This window comes from Scophthalmus maximus, chromosome 21, assembly GCF_022379125.1.
Source record: "Scophthalmus maximus strain ysfricsl-2021 chromosome 21, ASM2237912v1, whole genome shotgun sequence".
In the NCBI taxonomy this organism is placed as follows: Eukaryota; Metazoa; Chordata; class Actinopteri; order Pleuronectiformes; family Scophthalmidae; genus Scophthalmus; species Scophthalmus maximus.
In genome coordinates this window covers 301578-326379 of record NC_061535.1, presented here as the reverse complement: position 1 = coordinate 326379, position 24802 = coordinate 301578, and the positions used below count along the sequence as shown (strand labels likewise).

General features: G+C 38.8%; 1 protein-coding gene across 3 annotated transcripts in view; it reads left to right on the top strand.

The window, feature by feature from the left end:
• Window positions 1–24802, top strand: part of plxdc2b (plexin domain containing 2b) — a 109976-nt gene that overhangs the window by 67914 nt on the left and 17260 nt on the right. For all 3 annotated transcript variants that reach the window (XM_035618888.1, XM_035618887.1, XM_035618889.1), the window contains 5 exons: window positions 3174–3296; window positions 10823–10941; window positions 12082–12181; window positions 19358–19453; window positions 19618–19699. In XM_035618888.1, coding sequence (XP_035474781.1) covers window positions 3174–3296; window positions 10823–10941; window positions 12082–12181; window positions 19358–19453; window positions 19618–19699 — 520 coding nt within the window. The remainder of the gene's footprint in view (window positions 1–3173; window positions 3297–10822; window positions 10942–12081; window positions 12182–19357; window positions 19454–19617; window positions 19700–24802) is intronic.

The following is a 24802-nucleotide window of genomic DNA, read 5'->3' as shown; positions in this document are numbered from 1 at the left end:
TATAAACACAGCTTGTCAAAGAAAGAATGATCCTACTCCATCCCAGCCTCATAAAGGCCTCTCCTTCTCTCCAGTGTCCCTCTGCTGTAAGTGTATGAATTAGTTTTCTACTGAGGACCATAATGAATGACTAGCCTCTCTACTGAGAAGCTAAGCAGCTCCCACCTTTATTGTGGATTGACCAGCTTGACCATAACTTTCTTTAGACCGTCAGATAAGTCGTATAGTGTTTTGAGGGGATTGCTGGTAGAAAGCAGAGGCTGCATCAAAAATAAAAACACTTCGTCACAGGGAATGTGAGTGTGTCCAGACAAATGTGTGTTTCGGTTGGGATATTTCCAAGCTTTTTAGAGGGTAAAATTGAAGGGAGAAAGACTGACGTGGTCAAAACAAAGAGAAAGCAGAGAGAAAAAGAGGTGAGATGGAATGTATAGTGGCTCATCTGGAGGAGGTAATTTGTGTCGCTGCACAATCAGATAAAGGATTGGGCATTGTCATCGCTGCATCTTAAGACCATGAAGTCATCGCTGCATCTTAAGACCATGAAGTCATCACCAGTGTAACTCCTTCATTCACCACAGCAGTATGTTATTGTTTACCTTAATTTAGTGGGTACAGACTCAACAACCCTGCCTCTTTATGTTCTATCCTCTTTGCATTCATATACCATGACATAACATAGGGTAGCTTGTTTTAGCTGATGTACTCTATGTGCTACAAACACTGGTCTCTGAGCCAGATTAAGCGATTGTACTGTCATAAATTCTGGCATTCTATTGGTCAACATCACAAAACACTGTGGAAGTTGTCGTTGTACGTGACAGAAGGCAAACAAATCTGACATGCAAGTCTTGCGGTTGTTGCCGTTATGAGTCGTTCTAGTGGTGTTGTTTGTCAACTATTATTCGATACTACAAAATGATCATTGACATGGCAAACACCAGGTTTTGGCACCGACGTTTTCAAGTCAGGTTGAGTGTTATCGGCAAGATATTGTGTAGTCTGAAAGGATTACAATTTGTACAAATTCAGCAAACAAGATGAGTATTAATTACCTTCAGAGGTGCTGGTAGGTGGATTAAAAGGTTCTAACAACAGCTGCTTATGACCACTGTAGCAAGCCCACTCACTTCTTCATCACTGGACTAGCTTGAGCCTCGCTAGTCTTTGGTTAGACTTTAACCAAAACTAAAGACAGCTCTGGAAAAGTTCAGTAGTGGCCTTTGATTTAATTTTGTGCCAGAAGACCATAACCATGGTAACTCCACCTGTTCTGCCCTACAGCCCAGTACCTTTTATTTCATTCACTCCTCTTCCAGGTGGAGTTTTCTACAGTCAGGACTTCACACCACTTGATAAAACTCCATCTTCACTCTGCCTCCCACTCTTTCTCTGTGTGTGCTCAGGTAATTCTGAGCTGGGAGGTCTTTGAGGGAAGATTAATTCCCCTCATGCTAGCTCTGTTCTAGTTTCCAAAGTGATAGAGCTGTTGTTATAGACTGCCCACTGTATTAGATGACATAGTATGGTGAAATGGAATGTGGATTTATTGGTCTGGCGTCAATAAAACTTTTTCCAAAATCCCTCTTTTCTTCCACAGCAATGTTTTTTCCCCCTATATGCCTCAGAAAACCCAATTTATATATTATATCGATCTTCAACTGTTAAAAAAGGTGAAAAGGTCTTTTCAAACAACTTTGATATCTTACTTTAACAACTTTTTTTAATGAAATTTAGTAGCCTACTTAATAATAGAAAATGTCCCTTTTTAAAGACCCGGTGAGGTGAAGGAGTTTCTTGTGGTTAGTTTACCATGTTCAGTACTGAATTGAAGAGATAATATGACATTTTGGGTAATACAATTATTTGCTTTCTTATTTAGAGAAGATGAATATGATATTAGTATTTAGCTAGAGTCAGCAGCCATTTAGCTTAAACTAGCATAAAGATTAGCCTGGCTCTGTCTTAATTTAGCCAACTCCACCAATAAGCTCCTTTAAAGCTCACACATTTACAAGTTACATATTTTTTGTTTAATCCGTATGTAAACTGAAGTGTAAAAGCAACAATTTGCAAGATATAAAGTGACAGTTAATAAGCTATAGAGTTACTGGTTGAAGGATAAAGGTTGAAAAGGTAAAAACCTTTTCTCATGTTTCCGACATGGGTGTGGTATCAAATTTCTCATCTAACAATTACTTTAATAATATTCAAAATAAATGAATTAACCCCTTATATATTTACAAAATATATTTGTAGCTACACAAGAAGATATTAATCATTTGTAATTTTTTTAACAACCTTATCCATAATTATTAAAAATCCAATATTTTCACTTCTTTTAACAAAACAAAAGTGGTAAATGCTGTCTACTTTTGTTGCTTAGTCTGTTGCAAGAAAAGGAAGTTTTTTAAAATATAAATTTTCGAAGATTATGTTATTCTAAGTGTGAAACTGTTATTGAAAGCTTAATTTCACCTAAAGATTGTTTCACTCACCCAGGTTCCCCTGTTCAGATTAAATCTTTTTTAATCCAGACAAAGTCAGAGTGTGAAACAAAATATTCTGCAGCTGACTTTCTTTATGCAAAGACTGTTTACTTTTGATAAATAGTAGGCGTTTACTATTGTCTTATTAACATCTGTGATTGATGATGTTGAATAAAAACACATAAGAGAAGGTTAAGGAATACACAGGTAGACGAAAACGAAGAACCAGTCAGGGTTATAAGGGCATGATAATTATTTAACTGCTCCCTCGGCATACTGTATCATTCTTGACAGCCGCTCAGATCTTTCATTGTTTCTGAAAGAAGATGATAGTGCTAATTAATCGCCTTTGCTAGCTGAGAAATAATTTTTTTGTTGTCGGTTAATGAGTTTTTAAATTTAACTGGACTGGAGGGCATGTTGTCTTCCTGAAGAATACTGTATCAGATAGTAGGTTTATTGTTGGAGGAAAGGTAGTAATGGAGGAAAGGTTGATGTTTGTTTTTATGAGTTGCCAAAGGGTTACATCCATCTTGAAACTCTTAATCAAAGCATGTACAACACTAAAATTAATGCAATGGAACCATCAAAGCATATCATATGTTGGTCTAAGAGCATCTACTATGAACTCTGAAGATTACAAAAAGTTATGTGTTATACATTTCCTTTTTTTTTGTCCCGCAGGGTTCATCTATACTGGTGATGTGGTCCATCGAATGCTTACAGCTACACAGTACATCGCTCCTCTGATGGCCAATTTTGACCCAAGTGTCTCCAGAAACTCTACTGTCATCTACTTTGACAATGGTAATAGCATTTTACTCCTAATATCATATTGCTGCATGAATTTGAAGAAGTTTTTTTCTCTTACACTCTGTAATGCATGAGGCACACATGGATTCAACCAGCCTTTTATTCTGGTAGAGCAGAATGATATTGGTCAACTTTTTGGTAACAAGCTCCAGAAAATATTAAAACAAAAAGAAATTGTTAAGCTAACAGGTGGTTGGCAAGCTACATTAGCGGACGCTATAGCGGGAACAACTTTGTTGTATTCAATTTCATGAATTTGTTTTATCAAAGATTGGTCTAGGCCATTGTAACAGCTGATTACTTTTTGTGAGGGATCCAGATCCGAGTTTGGATTCTTCACCATTGCGAGACAATAAACTTGACATCTTCACAAATGCATAACATTTAGTTCAGATGGAGATGGGAATTCAAGTTTTGGGTGAAACAGCTTATAGGTCAAGGATTGCTCTGCCTTGGCGGAGGTCTGCGCTCTCTGAGAGCTTTTAAATCTGTTCTTGGATTGTTCATGCACACTTTTTGGATAATCAAACCATGAACACGATAAGCTTGTTTTAACATACTGTAACTACATGGCTTGAGGCTTTAGAACACCAAAATGCCCTGCTGCCAACTCCCTGGCTGCTTTTTAAGGACTTAAGCAGGCTAATGAACACATCGAAGAAGCTATCAGGGAGCAGGTGTTCTCTCTAGACAAATCCTGCTTTTGCAAATCAAGGAAGATATACATAGACTTTCCGAAGAGCTAGAGCAAAAAAGACTTGATTTCACTGCAATAAATTAAACACAACCAGTATCATTAAATATGCATTTACTTAAATTAAATTAGAAATTATGATAAATAATGAAAAAGAAATGAAAAAAATAATTGTAATTAAATTTAGACTATACATTAGTAAGTGGTAAGTGGTAGAAAATATGTGTTGTTGTTTGTTAGATTGCATCATTGTAATTAAGTATCTTAATTTGTTGCCATTTGGCCATAAATAGACTTTTCTGACTGTTTTTTCAAATTACAAAATTTCTAAATGAATTTTACAAAAACCTTATTATATCAAAATATGTGACAATATAAAATATTTACAGAGGGAGTTTTTTTCCCAATCTATTTGCCTATCTCTAGGATCACACAAAATTAGTATAATGAAACAAATTAAAGCAACAGTGTGTAATTTTTAGAAGAACTTATAAACAGAAATTTAATATATTGTCTATAACTATGTGTTCATATATGTATAATCACCTGCAACAAAAAAACAATGTTTTTTCATCAACTTTGAATGAGTTAAATATAGTAACATTAGGTGGACCCGACTTCTGTGTAAGTTGCCATGTTTGCTACGTAGCTGAGCCGAAAACAGATTTTTTTTAGCGTACACACAGAACCGACAGCTAGCGGATTATGAAGAAATATTCACTTATTTTTTACAAAAAGTGTATTAGAATCACTTTAAGTTTTTTTTGAAATGAAGGCACATCATTTGTTCTTAATAACACTGTGAGACAAATGGTTATGATCATGGAATCAAGATATTTATTGTTGCTTGTATTGACACTCATTGATATGACTAATGAGCCATCTTTAGATATTTATATGTAAAAAAGGAGTAAGTTGTCATTGCATGATTTATATGACACCCTCTAAAACCTTTGTAACTTACCTCTAAACTCTAGTTACTCATTTGAAGCTAATCCGATGCCCTTTCACACTCTGTATACCTTAGCATTTTTTGATGGTTGTTGTCCATCAAGTCAGTCATCGCCATCCAATCCCTCTGCAGCAGAGTGACGAACCAACTGTGTGACCTTCTGCAAGTGGAGCTCATCAGACTTAAACCAAACTGGCAGCTGATCGATTCTCAGCCAGCCTTCTCCTGAACACACTGTCCATCAGTCAATGACCCGCCAATACAGCATAAGAATAGCACAGTTTGTTCTGTTGTGAGAGATTCAGTCCATCTTTCTGTCAGACTGTGAGCGGTTTGATGAGGCGTTCACAGCAGAGACATTTTGTTTGTTCTCGTGATACAAACAGGATGTGTGAAACTTCACATTAACAGTTTGGAGCTTTGTTATTCTATGTAAAATTTTCACAAAAACAGAACTTTGACTTCTTTTGCTAATTAGAATTAAAACTATCTTGCCGTTTGATCATGTAGAGTTGAGAAGTGTTTCAACAAGTGTTTCTTGCTAGTGGGATCTTGTGACAGCGCTGTGGTAAAAATACCACGTACAGGCTGTAAAACTTTTTTTTAAAATTTTTAACACAACTATAACCTTCATTCATGAAGACAGGCTTTTATTAATCCATTATTCACTGATTCATTTCAAGTGTTTTATATCTCAATGAAATCTAAACACTGTCAGCAGCTCTGGTGTAAAATTATATCCTTATTAAATTACATTTCAAGTTCAACAATACATTCTCTCTGTTAGGGCCCAGTATTAAATGTAATAGTATATGTATGTATGTAATGTATATGTAATAGTTGTATATTTATTTAGTAATATGGTGAAAACTACCTATTCATTGTTTTTCACTGGAGAGACGTTGATAGTTGATTTGGTAAAATGCTATATGTGTGTTTCACTCTCAGACACTATTTAAACTTCTAGGCTTAGTGTAAACAAACACTGCTGTGAAAAAGATGTACATCAGAAACTAGTATTTTATATGTTTGGAGTTATCAAAAACCTGGACAAGAGTAAGAAATACAAAGGAATAATAAAATTGAAAAAATAAAATGAAATAAATCTTAGCACAGAAAGGAGTAAATTCACAAAATGACTGCGGTGTAAACCACATTAAAACTCTTGAACAACATTACCTCACTAGGCTAAGGGTGTGTTGCCATAATAGGGCAGGATTTGTTTTGTTTGTTTCGAGTTCATAGGCATGTTAAGCTTGTAAGTGGAATTAGAAACAAGGCCAGTGTGTACTCCCTCCACGCCTGTCTGTATTTTTAGTCAGGAAGCCCCAGATAGCACGGCTGCCTCCCCTCCTAAACTCAATGCATTTTTAGCAGACTTCGATTATGCTTAACTTCTGCTGACTGGGTAAACCCACTCTGCCATGCGTTAGCAGCAATTTAACCTTCTCTCCTTTCTATTCCCTGACTTTCTCCTTAACTCATGCTTCTTCAATAAATTACATAGCAACTCTTCAATACTCCCTATTTTTCCCCCATTTCCAATCCAAACATCTCAAATGGAATGCCCTGTATTTGCTGCCCCTTACACAACAGTTGCCAGGTTGTGATGATATTAGTCACATGATGTTACATTATCAGTGACGGATCAAACCCCTAATTTGTCTCACCTCCATACATATATTATCCTGTGTAAGTAGAAGTTGGTGCTCTCCAAATTGGCAGCAGATAAGCCGTGACTTTTCAGAGTTGGGACCAGGAAGCAGAGTTGCAGTCTTACACGCTTCTCTGCGCTTCTATTACAGCAGTCGCCCCCACAAAACCCCATAGAAACGGTTTCTGCCCCACGACCCCTTCAACTATCTAAACCATTGGTAAATAACAGAGGTGTAATTCACGCAATCTCATACAGATCAACACTAAGCCTATAAATGAACCTAAAAATAGGACAGTAAAATGTGGATTATTTAATATATGGTCACTCCCATCTAAATCTTTGTTAGTGAATGATCTGATAACTGATCACCACATTCATTTATGTATGACTGAAACCTGGCTACAGCCAGAAGAATATGTTAGTTTAAATAAATCAACACCTCCCTCTTATAATAATACTCATATTCCTCAGACCACAGGCCGAGGAGTAGGAGAAGCAGCAATCTTCCAATCAGACGTATTGCTTAACCCTCGACCTAAACATAGTTTTAACTCATTTGAAAGCCCCCCTTAGCCTCTTTCACCCAAGCTGGAAATGTCAAAAACCAGTTATTGTAGTCGTTGTATATCGACCACCAGGCCCTTACTCTGAATTTTTATCTGAATTTTCAGACTTTTTATCTGAGTTGGTGCTTATCACAGATAAAGTTATTATGGTGGGTGATTTCAACATTCATGTGGATGTTGCCAACGACAGTCTTAGTTCTGCCTTTAATTCGCTCATAGTCTCAATTGGTTTTACTCAACATGTAAACAAAACCACTCACTGTTTTAATCACACCCTCGACCTCGTTCTGACATATGGCATAGACATTGACAATCTAGTAGTAGTAGTATTTCCTCAAAACCGTCTGTCCGATCATAACTTAGTTTCATTTGAATTCTTGATTATTAACTTTATTGAATCTGGAGAAAGGTTCTATTACAGCAAGTGTCTATCAGAAAACTGTGTAATTAAATTCAAAGAAAAAGTTCCTTCGTTATTTACGAATGTGCCATGTGTCGATACAGTGCAGGATAGTTATCAAAACTTTGCTCCCATACAAATTGATGATGTTGTTGATAGTGCAGCAGCCTCACTACGTTCCACACTTGACACTGTCACCCCTCTGAAAAAGAAGACAGTCAAACAGATGAGGATAGCTCCATGGTTTTATGCACAGACACGTGCTTTAAAACAGACGTCACGTAGGTTAGAAAGGAAGTTGCGTTCCAATAGTCAAAAAAAGGAAAAATAGTTTAATTACATATAAAAAAGCCCTCCGAAATGAAAGAACCAATTATTATTCTTCACTAACAGAGGAAAATAAAAACAACCCCAGGTTCCTCTTTAGCACTGTAGCTAGGCTGACAGAGTAAATGCTCTATTGAACAGTCTATTTCTCCAACTCTAAGTAGCAATGATTTCATGAGCTTCTTTACTAATACGATTATTACCATCAGAGAAAAAATTTACCAGCTTCTTCCCACTAATAGCACAGACACACTGTCCAGTACGGTAGCCTCTTCATCCAAGCCATCAACCTGTCTTTTAGATCCTATTCCATCAATTTAAGGATGTATTACCTGTGATTAATAATTCCATATTAGATCAGATACATTTATCTATATTAACAGGCTATGTACCAAAGGCCTATAAGGTGGCAGTAGTTAAACCTCTGCTCAACAAACCGACTCTAGTCCCAGACATCATAGTTAACTATAGACCCATATCAAACCTCCCCTTTATCTCTCAAATCCTTGTAAAAACTGTTGCTAACCAGTTATGTGACTATTTACACAGAGATAGGCTGCTTGAAGACTTTCAGTTTAGAAAACATCATAGTACAGAAACAGCACTACTGAAGGTTACCAACAACCTTCTCATGGCCTCAGACAGTGGACATGTTTCTATTCTCTTCCGATTAGATCTTAGTGCTGCATTTGATACCATCAATCACAAAATTCTGTTACAGAGACAAAAATGATTAAAGGAACAGCACTAGAATGGTTTAAGTCCTACTTATCTGATAGATTTCAGTTCGTTAATAACAAATCTTCCATTCATACAAAAGTGAGACATGGAGTACCACAAGGTTCTATACTGTGACCGATACTTTTCACATTATATATGCTTCCTTTAGGCAATATTATAAGAAAACACCACATCAATTTCCATTGCTAGGCTGATGATACCCAGCTGTATTTATCTATAAAGCCAGATGAAACTAATCATGTAGATAAACTTCAGGACTGTCTTAAAGACATAAAGGCCTGGATGACTTATAATTTTTTACTTCTAAATTCAGAAAAAACTGAGATAATTTTACTCAGCCCTAAACACCTCAGAGAAACATTATCTGATCATATAGTTACCTTGGATGGTTTAAAAATCCTGCTCCTAACCTACAAAGCCCTTAATTATCAATCTCCATCATATCTTACAGAGCTCATAGTTTCATATTATCCCAATAGATCACTTCGCTCTGTAAACGCAGGACTACTTGTGGTTCCCAAAGTCTGTAAAAGTAGAATGGGAGGCAGAGCCTTCAGCCACCAGGCTCCTCTCCTCTGGAACCAGCTCCCAGTTTGTGTCAGGGAGGCAGATACCCTCTCTACATTTAAAAACGTATTGACTAAGTACATAGAGTAACAACATAGGCCTGTCGGTCTGCTATACTGTAAATCGAAACATTTATTGACTACTAATTACCAAAAATCGCAGCTCTGTCGCTCATAATAGTGGATTCTAATTGCACGCCAGGAACTTCCGGGAACTATCTGAAGTCTACATGAGTCACATGATGTGCAAGCATTTTGGACTTCCTTTGTCGCGACTCTCTCTCAACTGCTCTGGGTCCTACACGCACTGGAAGCCATTGACCAATCACAACAGAGCAGGTCAGCTGGCCAATCAGAGCAGAGTGGGCTTTATGTCGGGGGGGGGGGGGGGCTTAATAAGACAGGAGCTAAACGTGTTTCAGAGAGAGGCTGGAAAGAGGAGCTGCAGGAATGGAGAGTATGAGGAAACTGATGGGTTTACTGAACATTAGCATGTTAACCTTTTCAAGTAATAATCCAAATTAAAATGATGTCCTCCATGTTAGCAGACATGGACCAAATTAAGAAAGTCAAAGTACACTTGAATCCTGTCATTTTAAGTAGGTCTTACCACGTTGATGTGTTATAGTGTTCATTTTTGGTAAGTTTGGTTTTAATTTGTTATTTGATTATTTAAAAAAAAGTGATGAAACGTCATGATTGACAGCTGAGAGTTGTGATATGTCAAGTGTGGTATGGCTGCAAATTTCGTCAAAGGAAAAGATGGTGGCACCCTTACCTGGGATTTTTTTTTGTACAGCCGGAGGAAGTGGAGACGCGCCGTCCATCTTTATATACAGTAATGGTCTGTATTTATATAGCGCTTTTCTAGTCTTATCGACAACTCAAGCACTTTTTCTATCACTCATCATTCATACAACTCCAGCACAGCCATCAGGGTCAATTTAGGGTTAAGTGTCTTGCTTGCCCAAGGACACTTGGGAACATGTACTGGAGAAGCCGGGCATCATTACCTCTCAATCTCCTAAACCACACCTGCCCAGTCTAGAGGTAGAAAAAATGTGTCCTTATGTAATTTGGGTGAGTTGACCCTGTAAGTTGTTGCCCTGCTTTAATATTCATATTCATGATGGTGATTGCTTTCAGACAGTGCAAGTTGGAAATATCCTCATTTTCCTATAAGAAGTAGTGTCACTTGCTCTTGCACAGTATAAAAAACTTTAACTGTTGTGAAAATTGCTAGAGTTGAATATTATATTACAGTAACCACCGCTATGTTGTGATTTAGTTTTGTCAAACATTTAAATTTTTTACCTGATTCATCCTGTTCCAGTGGATCATTTTCATATCAGTGCTCACACTATATAACGTCAATCCACAGGGAATGAAGAAAGCCAGGAAATAACCCTTCAGAAACATATTTCCTTACAAACATGATTATTACAATAATGTCCTCTTTGCCCAGACAGCAGTTCATTCAACACTAGATCTGAGACAGCACAGATAGTATTTCAAAAAGAATCAGTGACACATCTGTGCTCCTTTAATCTTAGTGATTCTGTGATTCCTACATGTGGAAATGAACAGTATGGGTTTTTTTTGTGTCTCTGGTTCTAGGTACAGCTCTGGTGGTGCAGTGGGACCATGTTCACCTACAGGACAACTACAACCTGGGAAGTTTCACCTTTCAAGCCACACTCCACAACACTGGCAGAATCGTCTTTGCATACAAAGAGGTCAGGACTTATTTATCTCAACCAATTTTCTGTGCTTCTGAAAAAAATGTTTCTCCAATTTTTTCTTCAGTCTGTCATTGACTAAAACTGTGTATTTTTTACTTTGTGTCCTTTTCTCTCCCTGATTTTAACACTCTCTCTGACATCTATCACTCTATATGAATGAATGAAGTTTTTTATTATTACGCCTTACATACAACCAGCCCACCCTGAAAGAACTTGAGTGCTGCTTATGCATTCATTAATTACAAATAAACATCCAAATTAGGGAAACGAACTTCAAAATCGAATCAAATCTTCCTACGTTACAATAAAACAACTCTAACTACAGTATAATTTTTCAGGGTTTGTTGAGACATTTAATAGAATAGTAACAATATTAAATCATATTCATAAAAGACAATTTGTCTTACTTTTCACTTCCCTCAAATCACACAGCTGTAACAGTTAAGCTGCTCTTTCTAATTCTGTCCAACTTTTTAAAATGTCTTGAAGAGTGTTGCAAACATGACAAAATAACAGGTTTCATTATGGACACTGCCTGAGAAAATATGACTTAATGCTTTTAATGCAGCTTCCAAATGCTGGATTTGGCTGTTACTTATTTAACAGAAATATCTTTTCATTTAGTTTTTTTTTTTTTAAACAGCTTAACTGAATAGCGAAAACAGAGAAGGGAATGAAAATTGTTAATCTTTAGCAGACACTGTGCAAGTAGGACTGCTGTTGAGAAAGCTTCCGGATTCTTTCTTCTAATTACGAGTATTCGTGCGTTCTAATTATTACTCTTATAAGAGCTACCGGACTACTGCATAAACAGAGCCTTTACATCAATACACTCACTTTACCTTTAAGAATTTAAAGACTTATTATCACTGACTTATTTTGTTTAAAATAACACATGCAAAGATGCTTCTGTTTGTGTCTGTTTACACCGAGATCCTCATAAAGGTGTTGCAAATTTATTTAAATGCACAAAACATAGCCATATGCTTATTGAAGGTGCTGATTCCTATGGGAGATAGTGATAAATTTGTTGAATTCACTGTGCTGTCAGATTGGTGTGGCCTGTTTCTATTTTTTTAGCCTGTCCTATAGACACATTGTCGTAGTAATTGTTTTTCCTTACTTCTATTTCAGATCCCCATTGAGGTGTCACAGATCAGCTCTGTCAATCACCCAGTTAAGGTGGGTCTGTCTGATGCCTTTGTGGTTGTCCACAAGATCCAACAGATACCAAGTGAGTCTCAAACACACTTTTCTAGTTTCTATTACTCACTTGTCCACAACAAAAAAAATTCAATTATTTCATGTGGGTGTAGCTCAGGAGGTAGAGAAGGTCGTCGACTAACCAGTCCCCATACCGATGTTTCCTTGGGCTAGACACGCAATAATGTGTGATTGAAAAAGCCCTGTATGAATGTGTGTGTGATTGGAATGTGACTGTAAAACGCTTTGTGTGGTCATAAGACTAGAAAAGTGCAACATGATATAATTACTGTACATTTTACAAATACAAATGTTTTGAAAACTAAGAAATACTCTAGCAATTGACCAATCATAGCTGTCACCATCACTAGGAGCAGTAGTATCAGTCAAGTTTGGAATTTTTTTCACATGAAAAAGCAGTGTACATGGGTGGCTATGGCTCAAGAGCTAGAGTTAACCCTAGTTAACTGCAATTGATCTCTCAGTGAGTTTTGCATTTGCCTCTTTCTCAAGAAGTAATATATCAGAATACGAGAACAAAAGAGGAGGAGAGGGTTAGGAGGGCCATTATAGACACCATAGACTTAAGTGGACGTAGTCACATAGCTGTCAATCAAGGTACGAGAATGCGTGTGGGCGTGACCGTGTTGAATGCAATCTTTTTTGCATGTATAACATCAACCCTGTGATGCACAGTCAAGCTATAAACACCATTTCACCAGTCAGCGAAAAAGATTGATAGGTTTTATAGGTAGCTAACAAAACGTAGCTATCAAGCAGTTTTTGACAGCTACAACCAACTTGAAAATGTATGAATAGCGAATATTACCGTTTGTTGACTCTCGTCCTGCCTGTCATGAAGACTAATTATATGTTATTACAGTCCTGGGCCAGTAGAGGGCTCTAGGAGTATACTCAAGGAAATTACGTATAGCCAGGTGCAGAGAGAGTGTATATGTCCGGAGGCATGAGATGCTTTACCCCCAGGTTGGGCATGTTATGATGTTCTGCCAGCTCCCTGAATAAAGTCACTAGAAGCTGAAATGCTTGAGTGCTGATCATTGATATACGAAGATATCACACTGCTAATGCGGCCACTGTCTCTCGCCTTGCCAACAGCATCCTACCTACTTCGAAATCCGACAGCTCTTAGATAACTCCAGGCTACCTAAGAGCTGTCAGTCAAAGTCCAGAGGCTCTGCCCTCAAAGTGTCAAAAACTTTCTCCGCGAGCGTACAAAGCGCTCCACGAGCGACGAAGCTGCCTCTCGCGTGAATATAAAATGTGCACCGCGAGCGCAGAAATAACACTCGAGCAGCGGAGCTGCCTTTCCCGTACATACATCGCTCATGAGACTTTTTTTGTGCGCTGTATTTATGACCTAATTCTAACTCCATACTCCAATCCTATGTCCGGTTTGAAAAAATACAACATGGCCCTGGTCAAATTGCCAAACTCGAGGCTTCAAAACAGCTTCACAAACCAATGGGAGACGCTGCATTGGGTTGCCACTTGATAGAAACACAGAAAGAGGCAATGTTGAGGTTTTGTCCTGTTCCTGGAAATCTGCAAGATAGCTTCAATAAGAGATCAACTTATGTTGAAATTGTTAGAAAAGTTATGATGCTAGTAACAGTAAACGAATAGTCCCAGAACCCTGATGGGCCATACTGTGTAGGTAAATGTTCAAATACAAAGGATCTAGCCTATTCTGTGTAAGCGATGGTCTGACACCAACAGAGTAAACAACCATGTAATGTAATGTGAGGTCCTGCAACAGGCCCTGACAATTGAGTAGAATGTTTTGCTCCTTGCAGTACATATAGCAGCATGACAGAAATACACTGTAGAAGATTCGGGCTCATCCATTCTCAGCTTATCTAATCAGTTTTTTAAAAACTTCCACAACCAATGATCATAAGATTCCCAAATCATGAAGTTAACTGACTGAATCCCCCCCTTTAACGACAGGCAGTGGGCACAGCTTCAGATGTGCCTCTCCTAGTTACTTTAGATTAAAGTCGGCCCATTCATTTTAAAGAAAATTTGAGCAAAGGAGAAAACACTTCAAACATTTGTATCCACAATCGGACTCTCCGTCTTTCATGGGCTCTGATTCAAAGACTGCCACAATAATGAGATGTCACATATGATTTATTCAGTCATTTAAAATGTTGTGGTTGTGAGCGTAAAACCTGGATAGCATTTATTCAAATGTAATAACTTAGGCATTATTGTCCTTCACATGGCATCTGTATCCTTAAATGTAGTATGTTTTTTAGTTTTTTTTATATCAGAGTAAAACATAAAATTATTGTGAATTATTTTGAGCTGTGTAGCTGACATTGACTTATCTGAAGGATTAAACTAGAAAATCTCTTTTTAGAAAGCTATAGCTGGCACAGAGATTCTGGAACCTGTTAGTGATGTCCTCTGTAGACTTCATAAACCAAGTTGTCTTTGATGCCTCCGACACAGCATGATGAAACCAGTATGTGCAGCTTCTCGGTTGTGGGGTGATGAAATCTTGAATGAAAGCAGATGATTGAGGCCGATGTTGATTTATGACTGTTGTTGTGAACATGAATGGCATCTCCCTCCCACCCTCCCAAGTTTTTGAAACAGTGGACATTGATTTCAGACAGAGGTAGACACAAGTAATCTTTCATTTCAGCTAGGAATTAAGCTAAATTACATCCAAAAGGATGAAAACAGTTTTTGTCTGGCTTTTGATGTTTCTTACTGATTTGTAAGTGACTCTGAAGTTAGAGAGCGGGTCGTCCATTAATCGAAAAGTTGGTGGTTTGGTACCCGCCTCCTCCAGTTTGTGTCTTTGGGAAAGACACTGAACCCCAAAGTGGCCCTGACATTTGTGCTGCTGATGTGACTAGAAAAGTGCTATATAAATGCAATCCATTTACCTTTGTATTTTAGAAACACGAACCTTGTAAAAAGGGACTGTAATATCCACTTGATGGCTACATGCACAATATTGTGCTAAAAGACTACAGTAAAAAAGAATAGGTCCCAGGGAAGAAGAGCCACCATCCGTACCATCCGCACCATTTTTAATTTTTTAAATTTTAAATTTTTTTTCAATTCAAGGAGTAGGGTGCAGTCTGAACAGGTGAATTTTCAGTCTGCAATGGAAACATTTAAGGGTTTCTGCTGTCTTGATGTCAATGAGGAGCTCGTTCCACCATTGAGGAACCAGGACAGCAAACAGAAGGGATTTGGTTAAGCGGTGGCTGCCCAACCCTCACAAGAGGGAGTAGCAAGCCGTTTGCCAGTAGTTGAGTGAAAGGGCTGGGGTGAAAGGTTTGACCATGTTCTGGATGTAGGAAGGGCCTGAGCCATTTGCAGCATGGTAGGCAAGTACCAGTGCCTTGAATTTGGATTGAAGCCACCACCAGAAGCCAATGCAGGGTCCGGAGGAGTGCTGTAGTGTGGGAGATCTTGGTAGGTTGAAGACCAACCGGGCCGCTGCATTCTGGATGAGCTGTAGAGGTCATATGGCGCATGCCGACAGACCAGCTCGAAGGGAGTTGCAGGAGACGAGGCGTGAGATAACAAGAGCCTGCACCAATACCTGCGTCGCCTTCTCAGTGAGGAGCGGACGTATCCTTCTGATGTTGTTGAGGATGAATCTGCAGGAGCTGGTCGTCACTGTGATGTTGGCAGTGCAGGACAGCTGGTCGTTCAGTTTCCTACCCAGGTTCCTTGCAGTTTGAGATGGAGTTCCCACAGAGTTCTCAATGGTGATGGAGAGGTTGTTGATGGGAGATGCATGTCAGTCTTGTCCAGATTGAGCTTCAGGTGGTGCGTCGAAATCCACTGAGAAATGTCAGCCAGACATGCAGAGATTCTTACTGTGGCCCTGAAGTGCAAACCACAACAGCAACTCACACAACAAAACAGCAAATCACGCAACAGGACAGCAACTCACACAACACAACAGCAAATCACACAACACAACAGCAATTCACCACAACACAAGTGCAAATCACACAACACGACCTGCAGAGCAGAGCCCTGATTGACCCCTTTAGTGAGGTTGCATGGTTTAGACACAGATTTTCTCCAGTTAACCCTGTAAGTACGGTCCTTGAGGTAGGTTGCGAAGGGAGAGTGCCAAACCTGACACTCCCAGTTCTTGGAGAGAGGAGGACCTGGTGGTTCACTGTCAAAAGCTGCTGAGAGATCGAGCAGGATAAGAGATCTCTCTCTCTCTCTCGCTTTCTCTCTCTCTCTCTAACATTGAAAAGTTTTTACTTAACTCGGCAGGCTGAATTCAGCATAAAATTTGTAGATAACTCTTTTGCTGTGCAGGTTCACGTGACAAATGTACATTTCTCAGCACGCAACTGCCCTTCCTATGCATCTGGTGCACATGATAGCATACTGTGTTCATGTTCAGAGAGCATTATCACTAATATAAAATAATATTAAAAAGTTAGCATTGTCTGATTGCAGTATATACAATGCGTGCATGGTATGCAGCGCCCCTCCAATGCTTTTAATTTTACTTGCAACAGTCCTGATCCTCAAATCCTTTTCTCTCTTCACCTTGTAAATGCATTAGAAAAAGTAAGAATCATCAGTTTTCATGAAAAACAAGGACAACATTGCTGCTCACTTCTAACTGAACCCTTCAACCAGCGGGTTCCAGTTAATGTTGTTCTTGTACCCATGTAGAAATGGAGGTAAAGATAGTGATGAGGGAACAGTTCTTTTTGGAGAAATATTATTAACCTAAAAAAACATTTACGTTCTGCCATGTTGGTATGTTATGAACATTAACATTATACACAGGGAAGCTATGATCACTACTGGCTCTACCACAAAGAAGTGCTCTAACTTTACATAACTACAACAGCCAGAGGGACATTTGTTTAACTCCACATTAGCTTTGCCTTGGATTAAAAACTCAAATAAAACATTTTACACTTCCTCCAGGCAGAGCATGCCCACTGATAATCAAGTAAAGACAGGAATGAGAGAGAGGATTTAAGACAAGGGTGTGTAATTAGCAGGTCAGATACAATCACTTGTGAAGACACAGGCTTTAATTTACCTTCCCAAGACAGGATTTTGCATTATCAGTCACAGGAAGATATTCTTAAATTGAAACCAAAACCACCTGCGTCCTTTTCTTGCCTGTAATTATACAGAATAATAATCTTGATTCCCAGGAATATGACAATACTGAAAATGTATTTATAGTATATGGATGTTATTATTATTCTTTTATTTTTAGGTTTTAGGGCGTAGAAGGCAATACATACATCTCAATCACAGCAGAGCTCTATTTGAGAAGAAACAGTGATTTAATATACTGGGCGTGTCAAAGAGAACGTAGTCATGAGGTGAAAGAGGTTCGATTGAACACATTTAAATATTTTGTGTAAAAGTAGAAAACCCCCAGTGCTATCAGATGAGAGGTAAATGAGAGCCTGCCATTACTTTCCCATTGGTTTTCATGTCAGTGTCCTGACATCAAGCTTCAACTGATGTTCATCCAACTCTTTGATATGGATGAATAAGCAATGAGCCGCAAACTGTTGTTGTGATTTGATCATAGAATTTAGAAAAGAATAATAGTACTAGTATACTGCTGAAGAGAGTGGCTTTGGATCTAACTGGTGCGCTTGGGTGCAAATGATAACACACTTTGCAGATCTGCTTGTTACGCGCTGCTGCATAGTCTGCTCACACTTCAACAGCCTCAGGCTGGGGAACTGACCTTCCTCTGGCACCCACCGTGTCATTAGGCACCTGATAATCCCTTTGCTAGAGGCTAGAGGAAGTCAGTCACCAGGGGAGGAGATGAGGGGAAAGGAAGGGTGGTCTTTTTCTGAGGTTAGACTGAGGTGGCTCACATCTTCGGCTTTGATCAGTTGTCCTGTGTGTAATCAAACCTAGCAGGTTTGCAGGGAAACAACATCTGATCACATGAGAAGCACAACACTGTTGCCAACTTCCCAAACCAAATTGAAGAAAAAAAGGTAACATTGTCTAATGTTACAGGAGTCATTTGAAATTTTAGAAAATATTATTATTCTCACTCTTGCCCAGAATAGATCAGGACTGATACCACAAAATATCTTAGCATGAAATCCAGCAAATAGGCCCATGTAAAACCACATCTTGTTATTTCTTATGCCTCAGCATTTATACAAATTAAGCATACAAGATATAAAATGTTGGAGAGCTTTAGGGGTACCTTTCATCACACAGCTAGGCTGGCTGTAAGCCAGTGTTTCCAGTCTTGATGCTACACTATCTTCTCCTTCATGCTCTAGCTTCATATTTAAAAGACATATGTGAAAGTAGTTCTTTTGTGGCTAAGCAAATTATCATATATCCAAAAATGCCAAACTATTCCTTTAACTTTAAAACTGTTTCAGCAAATGGCAATATTGGTGACACTAGGGCTGCAGTAACAGTAGTATAACACTGCCCACTGTGTATGTTACACAGCCATAATCTGTTGTATTCAGTTTTCTAGGTCCTTTGTCAAACAAATACCAAAAGAGAAAATGAGAAAGGTCCTGTATAATGCAATGTCACGATGCATCTTGTATCTCAGTGAAATATTCTACAGATTTGCTGATGCATTCCTGGGATTCCTGTCTAGAAATTCACGAAAAAATCAAATTAGAATTTAGATAAATCAATACATTAGCAGCACAGAGCAGTAGTTATCAGACCTCTTCACATATTATGCACTGAAGGAGCCCTTTTGAGTTTAATAAAGGATGTATTTCATCCTCCTCTTTTTCCTTTTGCACTAATGATATTGAGGATGCATGGCCAGCAAAAGAAAGCATCCCATTTTACACTGGCCCATATGAGGGGCCAAAATGCAGTAAGAGTCATTGATGTATCTAATCAATCGCTTCATCTTACCACGGCTGGTGACTTGCTGTTACAGATGACTGGAAGGTAGCCTTTCTGCACAGTTTGATTGATATCAGCTCCCTGGGGAAATTGCTGTCCATTGCCAAGTCGTTGGCTGACACAAGGGCACAAAGAGAGGGGAGACATAAAGTGTTGTGGTGGCATCCCTTATGACCTGATTCTGCCTCCTGCTCTCTTTCCTCTGTCTTCAGGGACCATTTGTCCCAGTTTTTATCTATGCTTGGAAGATTTGTGATTTTAGTTTGTTCACCCTCTCATTCTGTCACCTTCTTTTTCCAAAATATAGACGTGAGGAGGAGGACTATCTATGAGTACCACCGTGTGGAGCTGATGAAGACGAAGATCACCAATTCTACAGCCGTGGAAATTATGCCTTTACCCAGTAAGGCAAATTGATTGTAGCAGCTTTTGGTGCATTCATAACAGTCCCCAGGCACCTATGTGTTATTCAATCAATGAGATCTTGCCAGCAAATAGGATCCTGGCTGTATGTTCGTTAAGCTGTTTGACAGAAATTTAACCAGGTCTGATCTCTGTCCTCTCAAGCCTGTCTCCAGTTCACCAGCTGCAGTGCCTGCATTTCCTCACAGATCAACTTCAACTGTAGCTGGTGTCATCGTCTCAACAGGTTTGATATATGGCCACTTTAATTGTTAAAAGAAAAACAATTTTTGTTTGACAGTCACTGGCATAGTTTGACACTCACTGGCATAGGCAGAAATCACTGTGTGGGTGGGCACAGAAAAAAAAAAGGGGGGGCCTAGCACATCCAAGACCAATCATATATTTATAGGTTGTGAATATAGCCTATGTTAACTACACATGGGAGGCGAGCCACGGCCTTGGCCATAACCCCACTTTGACTAAGACCTCAGATCAGATGAGACAACCCGCTGAATTTAATTCTATTTAACTATTAAATTGAGCGAGCAAAAGTAGTATCGGCTCCAAATATCAGCTCCGTATCGGTCATCGGCTAAGGCTGATGAAAAAAAAATCTGTATCGGCATCGGCCCTAAAAAATCTGTATCGGTCGATCCCTTGTTCCAGGTGACTCACAGGAGTTGTTGGTGCTAGCAACGACAGTGCCGCCGCCTCCGTTAGCCGGGCCACTTGACTCAACACTGCCACTTTCATCCCTGGGCCTTGCTGGTGTTGTTTTTTCACAAAGAAGCAGCGTATATCCATTATTTGATCATGTCAAAAAGTCTTCTTTCAAGACAGCGGTGGTGAGCTAATGAGGCACGTAACTTCCCCTTCTTTGCCTGCACGATAGAGTGACCATTTTTTAAACTTTTGCGTCATTGTAGAGCTGCTTGCAGTGCTCTTTGCCCCGCTGTTGCTCACTTTCTCTTTCGCTCTCTCTCACAAACACATTGACCTTCAGTCTCAGTCAGACTGACCATCAGCTGCACCATGTCAGTGTCATCTGGAGATAACCTCCCAAGTAATATTTCCATTAAGTTTGGTGATAATCCATCCATGTGTTTTTGAGTTATTTTGTACACACACATACAAACACCTCTGTTACCATTACAATAGAATTATATTCAGTAAATGGAAAGTAGTTATAATATTTCAGCTCTGCAGCGGCTTATTCAAACTTTCATTCAACTCACACCTGTTCTGTCGAACCTCTGGTCTTCTTTTTATCTTGTGCTTCCTGTCTCCCTACACTTCAAACAACAGTAAATATTTGAGCTGCTAAAGAAGTGTTAGTGTTCCTCCCCAGAATTTCCTGGCAGCTGAAATCTGAGCCGTCGTCGTTAATGTGTGTCGGCGGGGAGAGTTTCACTTCAAAAGGCAGAGGGGAGAATAATTTATGGAGAGATAGTAGAGTTGTGTTATCATCCACACAAGTTAAGAAAGTCTCACCTTGCAAGCTAACAGATGTTCACTGTCCTGATAAATGTCTAGTCTGCATTGCTGAAAATATCTAAATATATTTTCTTTTTGGAGGTTTTTGTTGGGGTTTATTCACAGCAGCATCATCGCTTCTCTTTGTACGTTCTTGCATTTAGAGTGCCTTGTGTGTCAAGTATTAATCTGCCACTCTTTTATTTTGGACTCTTTAATAAATCCTTAATTTTTTGAGTAATATGGTTGACTGGAGAAATGGGCAGCACTTTTGCTCAAGATTTGTTATTCAGGACTTAAATGGTGTTTTGGATTTGACTTTCTCTCCTCTCTGCATGCTAAATTAATTTTCCTTTTACAGACACAAACTAATTTACATTGCAGCGACATGAGGAAGTGTTTTTCCTCACAGCAGGTTATGGACGCCGCAGTGAGATACAGTGGGCATGTAGCAGAGATCTCATTAAGCTGAATTTTAGTAAGATTTTTTAACTGTGTTAATATCTGACTCTGTACTTTGTATCCTTCAGCTACTTCTTTTGAAAAAGGCAAAAATTCTTTAAACACCCGCTAATTAAAAACAGTGGTGGCTGACATTTTAAGTGTATTAATGAACTTCTCTCAGTTCTGGCAATGTGAGAGAGCACAGCGCCTCTCTCATGTTAAGTTCTGAGCTAAATCTGTTGGCTGTGGCTGATGTGTGCAGCCTGTGCTGAGGCAGGTTAATAAACCATGACAGACATTCCAGTCAACTCACAGTTGAGTTATCACAGATGATAAATCCGTTCACACACTGATGTGTTTGGGGGGAAAGCAGGGAAATAACACAGCTTGTGAACATCACACATGCAGCTCATTGAATATTCATGGCTGTTAAGAAGATGAATATTGAGTTTTAATTTGTCTTAGTCTCCCAGCAAGTAAGTAAGTAAGTTCTGCATTCAGAGTATATATAAAAGTACAGAAATATTATCAGGAAAATGTACGTAAAGTAATACATTTGAAAGTAAAAGTTATACTGACCCATTCCATGCTGTTATATAAGTTATAGGATTTTATTACACATATTTGATGGTCATGATAGAGTTCATTTCAGCTACTTAGTAGTAGCTGAAATGAACTTAGTAGTTTATTCTGTCTATAACCATGTCCTTAAAACCCCAAACTTGCAAAATAAATAATTATATTTCAGATCATCTTAATTAAATCCACTAGTTTGCAGTATCTGATTTGTACATATACCACCCCCAAGGCCCCACAGTCCCCCTAAACTCATCAATCTCCACCAAATTACACACACAAATAGATATCAGTCCCCTAAATATGCCAGATTATTTTCTTTATCATGATCAATGGGAAATTGGTGAAAATGTAAAAGAAATTGTCTTATTTCGCAATGTTAAAGAAAGTGATAAACAAATTCCTGGATCTTCCCCTTCCTTCATATTAGCCCAACATTGTTTGTCTTTCTTGGCCCATGTCCCTTCCTTTCACCAACTTTCATGAAAAACCTGTTCCAAAATGTTTGCATTATCTTGCTGACAAAAAAACAAAAATACAAAAAACAAGATTGGTGGATTTAGTTGATTGGGTTGATCGGGTGACAACTGTGGTTACTGATGGTAACAGTAAGTGTAGTTTACTCAAATAGTTGTTTTTTTCAGAAAAAAGAGGATCAAATTGTGTATCTGTTTACAGTGCAGCCGAACCAATTCATGTTGTTTTTGATAATGACATCAGTCAAAAGTAACTAGAGCTATGATCAGATTTCCTCCTTCACATGATGTTAGTGTTAGTTGGAGGTGGAAACCTGTCAGCCTGTTGAAATTGCTCCAACTTGTACAATTACTCCCGCGAAAAGAATAACTGCTCACAAAAAGTAACTGACCAATGTCTTGTTTTTGTGACTGCTTTACAATAAAAGCCACTTTAGTGTGAAGCAGCAGCAGTAGGGTTGATCCTTTTGCATTAGTGGTGTCATAATACAGCTCTCACAACAACTTGAGAGTAAACAATAAATACTGAGGTTGATTTCCGTGAAAAAAAATTGTGCATAGTTTCTTAAATTCATGGTTTTGTGTTGTGCAAATACACAATACATATGACTATGGGAGACTGGAAAAATAAACATTTTCCCGCATGGATTCATTCGTATTCAAATGAAGCACCTCATCGCATTTCTAATTAAAAGCACTGTGGCTCACTGCATTAGATGGCAACTGGCTGGGATGGATGCCATAGAGAACAAACAAAACACAAGCTCCCTTTAGGGATAGGTTAGACCAGGCATGTCGTTGATAATGTATCTCACTCTTCTCCCCTCTCCTCCCTCTTGGGGGGAGAAAGCAATCAGGGTAAAATGAGGGATTAAGCAGAGGAATCTATCTCGCCTGATGAACAGATGAGGCAGATTTTTTTGGGGTGAGAGAAATAAAGGAATGGGGTGATTAGAGAGGTAGAAAGATGAAAATGGACTCCTTCACATAAAGTCATTACTGTCCATAACCATACGTTCAATAGAGAAATGTGGCCTGCTGGGGATGTCGGAGACTCTACTGGACTCATATTGTCCTTGCAGCACAGATGCCAAGGCTTGATTTTAACCACTGCACGTCTGCATTGGGAGTCAGTCATGGGTTGTTTTTATTTTCCACCTACAGTGAGAAATAATTTACAGACTACCAAGTCTTTTAAAATGCACTTAATTTGACAGAACATAGTGTGAGTGCGTTTACTGTTTTGCATACTAACTTGTCCAGCCAGACAGGATACTGTTTGTGGCAAAGGGCCTAGACAGACAGAACAAAATGAGAGTTCACCGGTGGGTGAGTTATAATTGTGATCCGTTTAAAGGATTAGAAGCTGCCGCCTCCATTACTGACTGCCTTTTGAGGTCATTAGAAATTTCGGATCATGGTACACAGTCGACTCAACAACAGCCTTATCCCAACGACCCATGACCCACTGAACTTCCACCACACAGATCCTACATCTTCCAACTGTGCAAAGCTGCTCCCTCCTTACACATATGCATATCAGATACTGTGATTCATTTATTGATCACAACATAGGGCATTTGTTGCATTTGTCATCCCCCCTCCCTATTTCTCTTTGTTGCCCTTCTCAACAGTACATTGTTAAATAAGACCTTAACTTGAGCTCTGAGACAATGTGACAGACAATTTTTATTCTTAATAGATGAAAAAAACGATGAAAACAAGACAAGCATTCAGAGAGTTCATACCGCTGCCAAGGCTAATCCCCTGCCATGTAAAGTGGAAATGCTTGTTTATCTGGATCTGCTCAAAAATGTAAAATGTTCTTCCTTGGTTCATGCCCCACCCCTCCACAAAATGTAATGGAAATCGGTTCAGCAGTTTTTGCATAATCCTATAACTATCAAACAAAAAAAACTATCACAGATGAAAACATAACCCCCTTAGCAGAGGTTTTAGTCATTTATTGCAGATATATATATACAGCTTTTAGATGGCCTGAACTGAAATTGGGTCCAGACAATCATGATTCCCAGATGATAAATCCTGCTGACTTTGGTGATTCTCTGACTATTCCTCACATGATACCCAGAGTGATCTCTCGTCTGACATGTATGTTCACCAGGAAGGACAAACTGTTATGACTTTAGTGATCCCTAAACTTTTTAACCAGGACGAAAATCGTTCCCTAAGACTTTAGTTTGACTAAACACTTTCAAAACTAATTCCCATTATCTCCTCTATAAACTGTGTTTAGTGGTAATTACCTTCAAACTGTGTAGGTACAACCTCACAGAGCCTGGTGGTAGACTCTTAGCCTTGTTTAATCTCTTATGTCGCCCAACTTTATGGAAGTGCAATATTAAAACAACGTTATT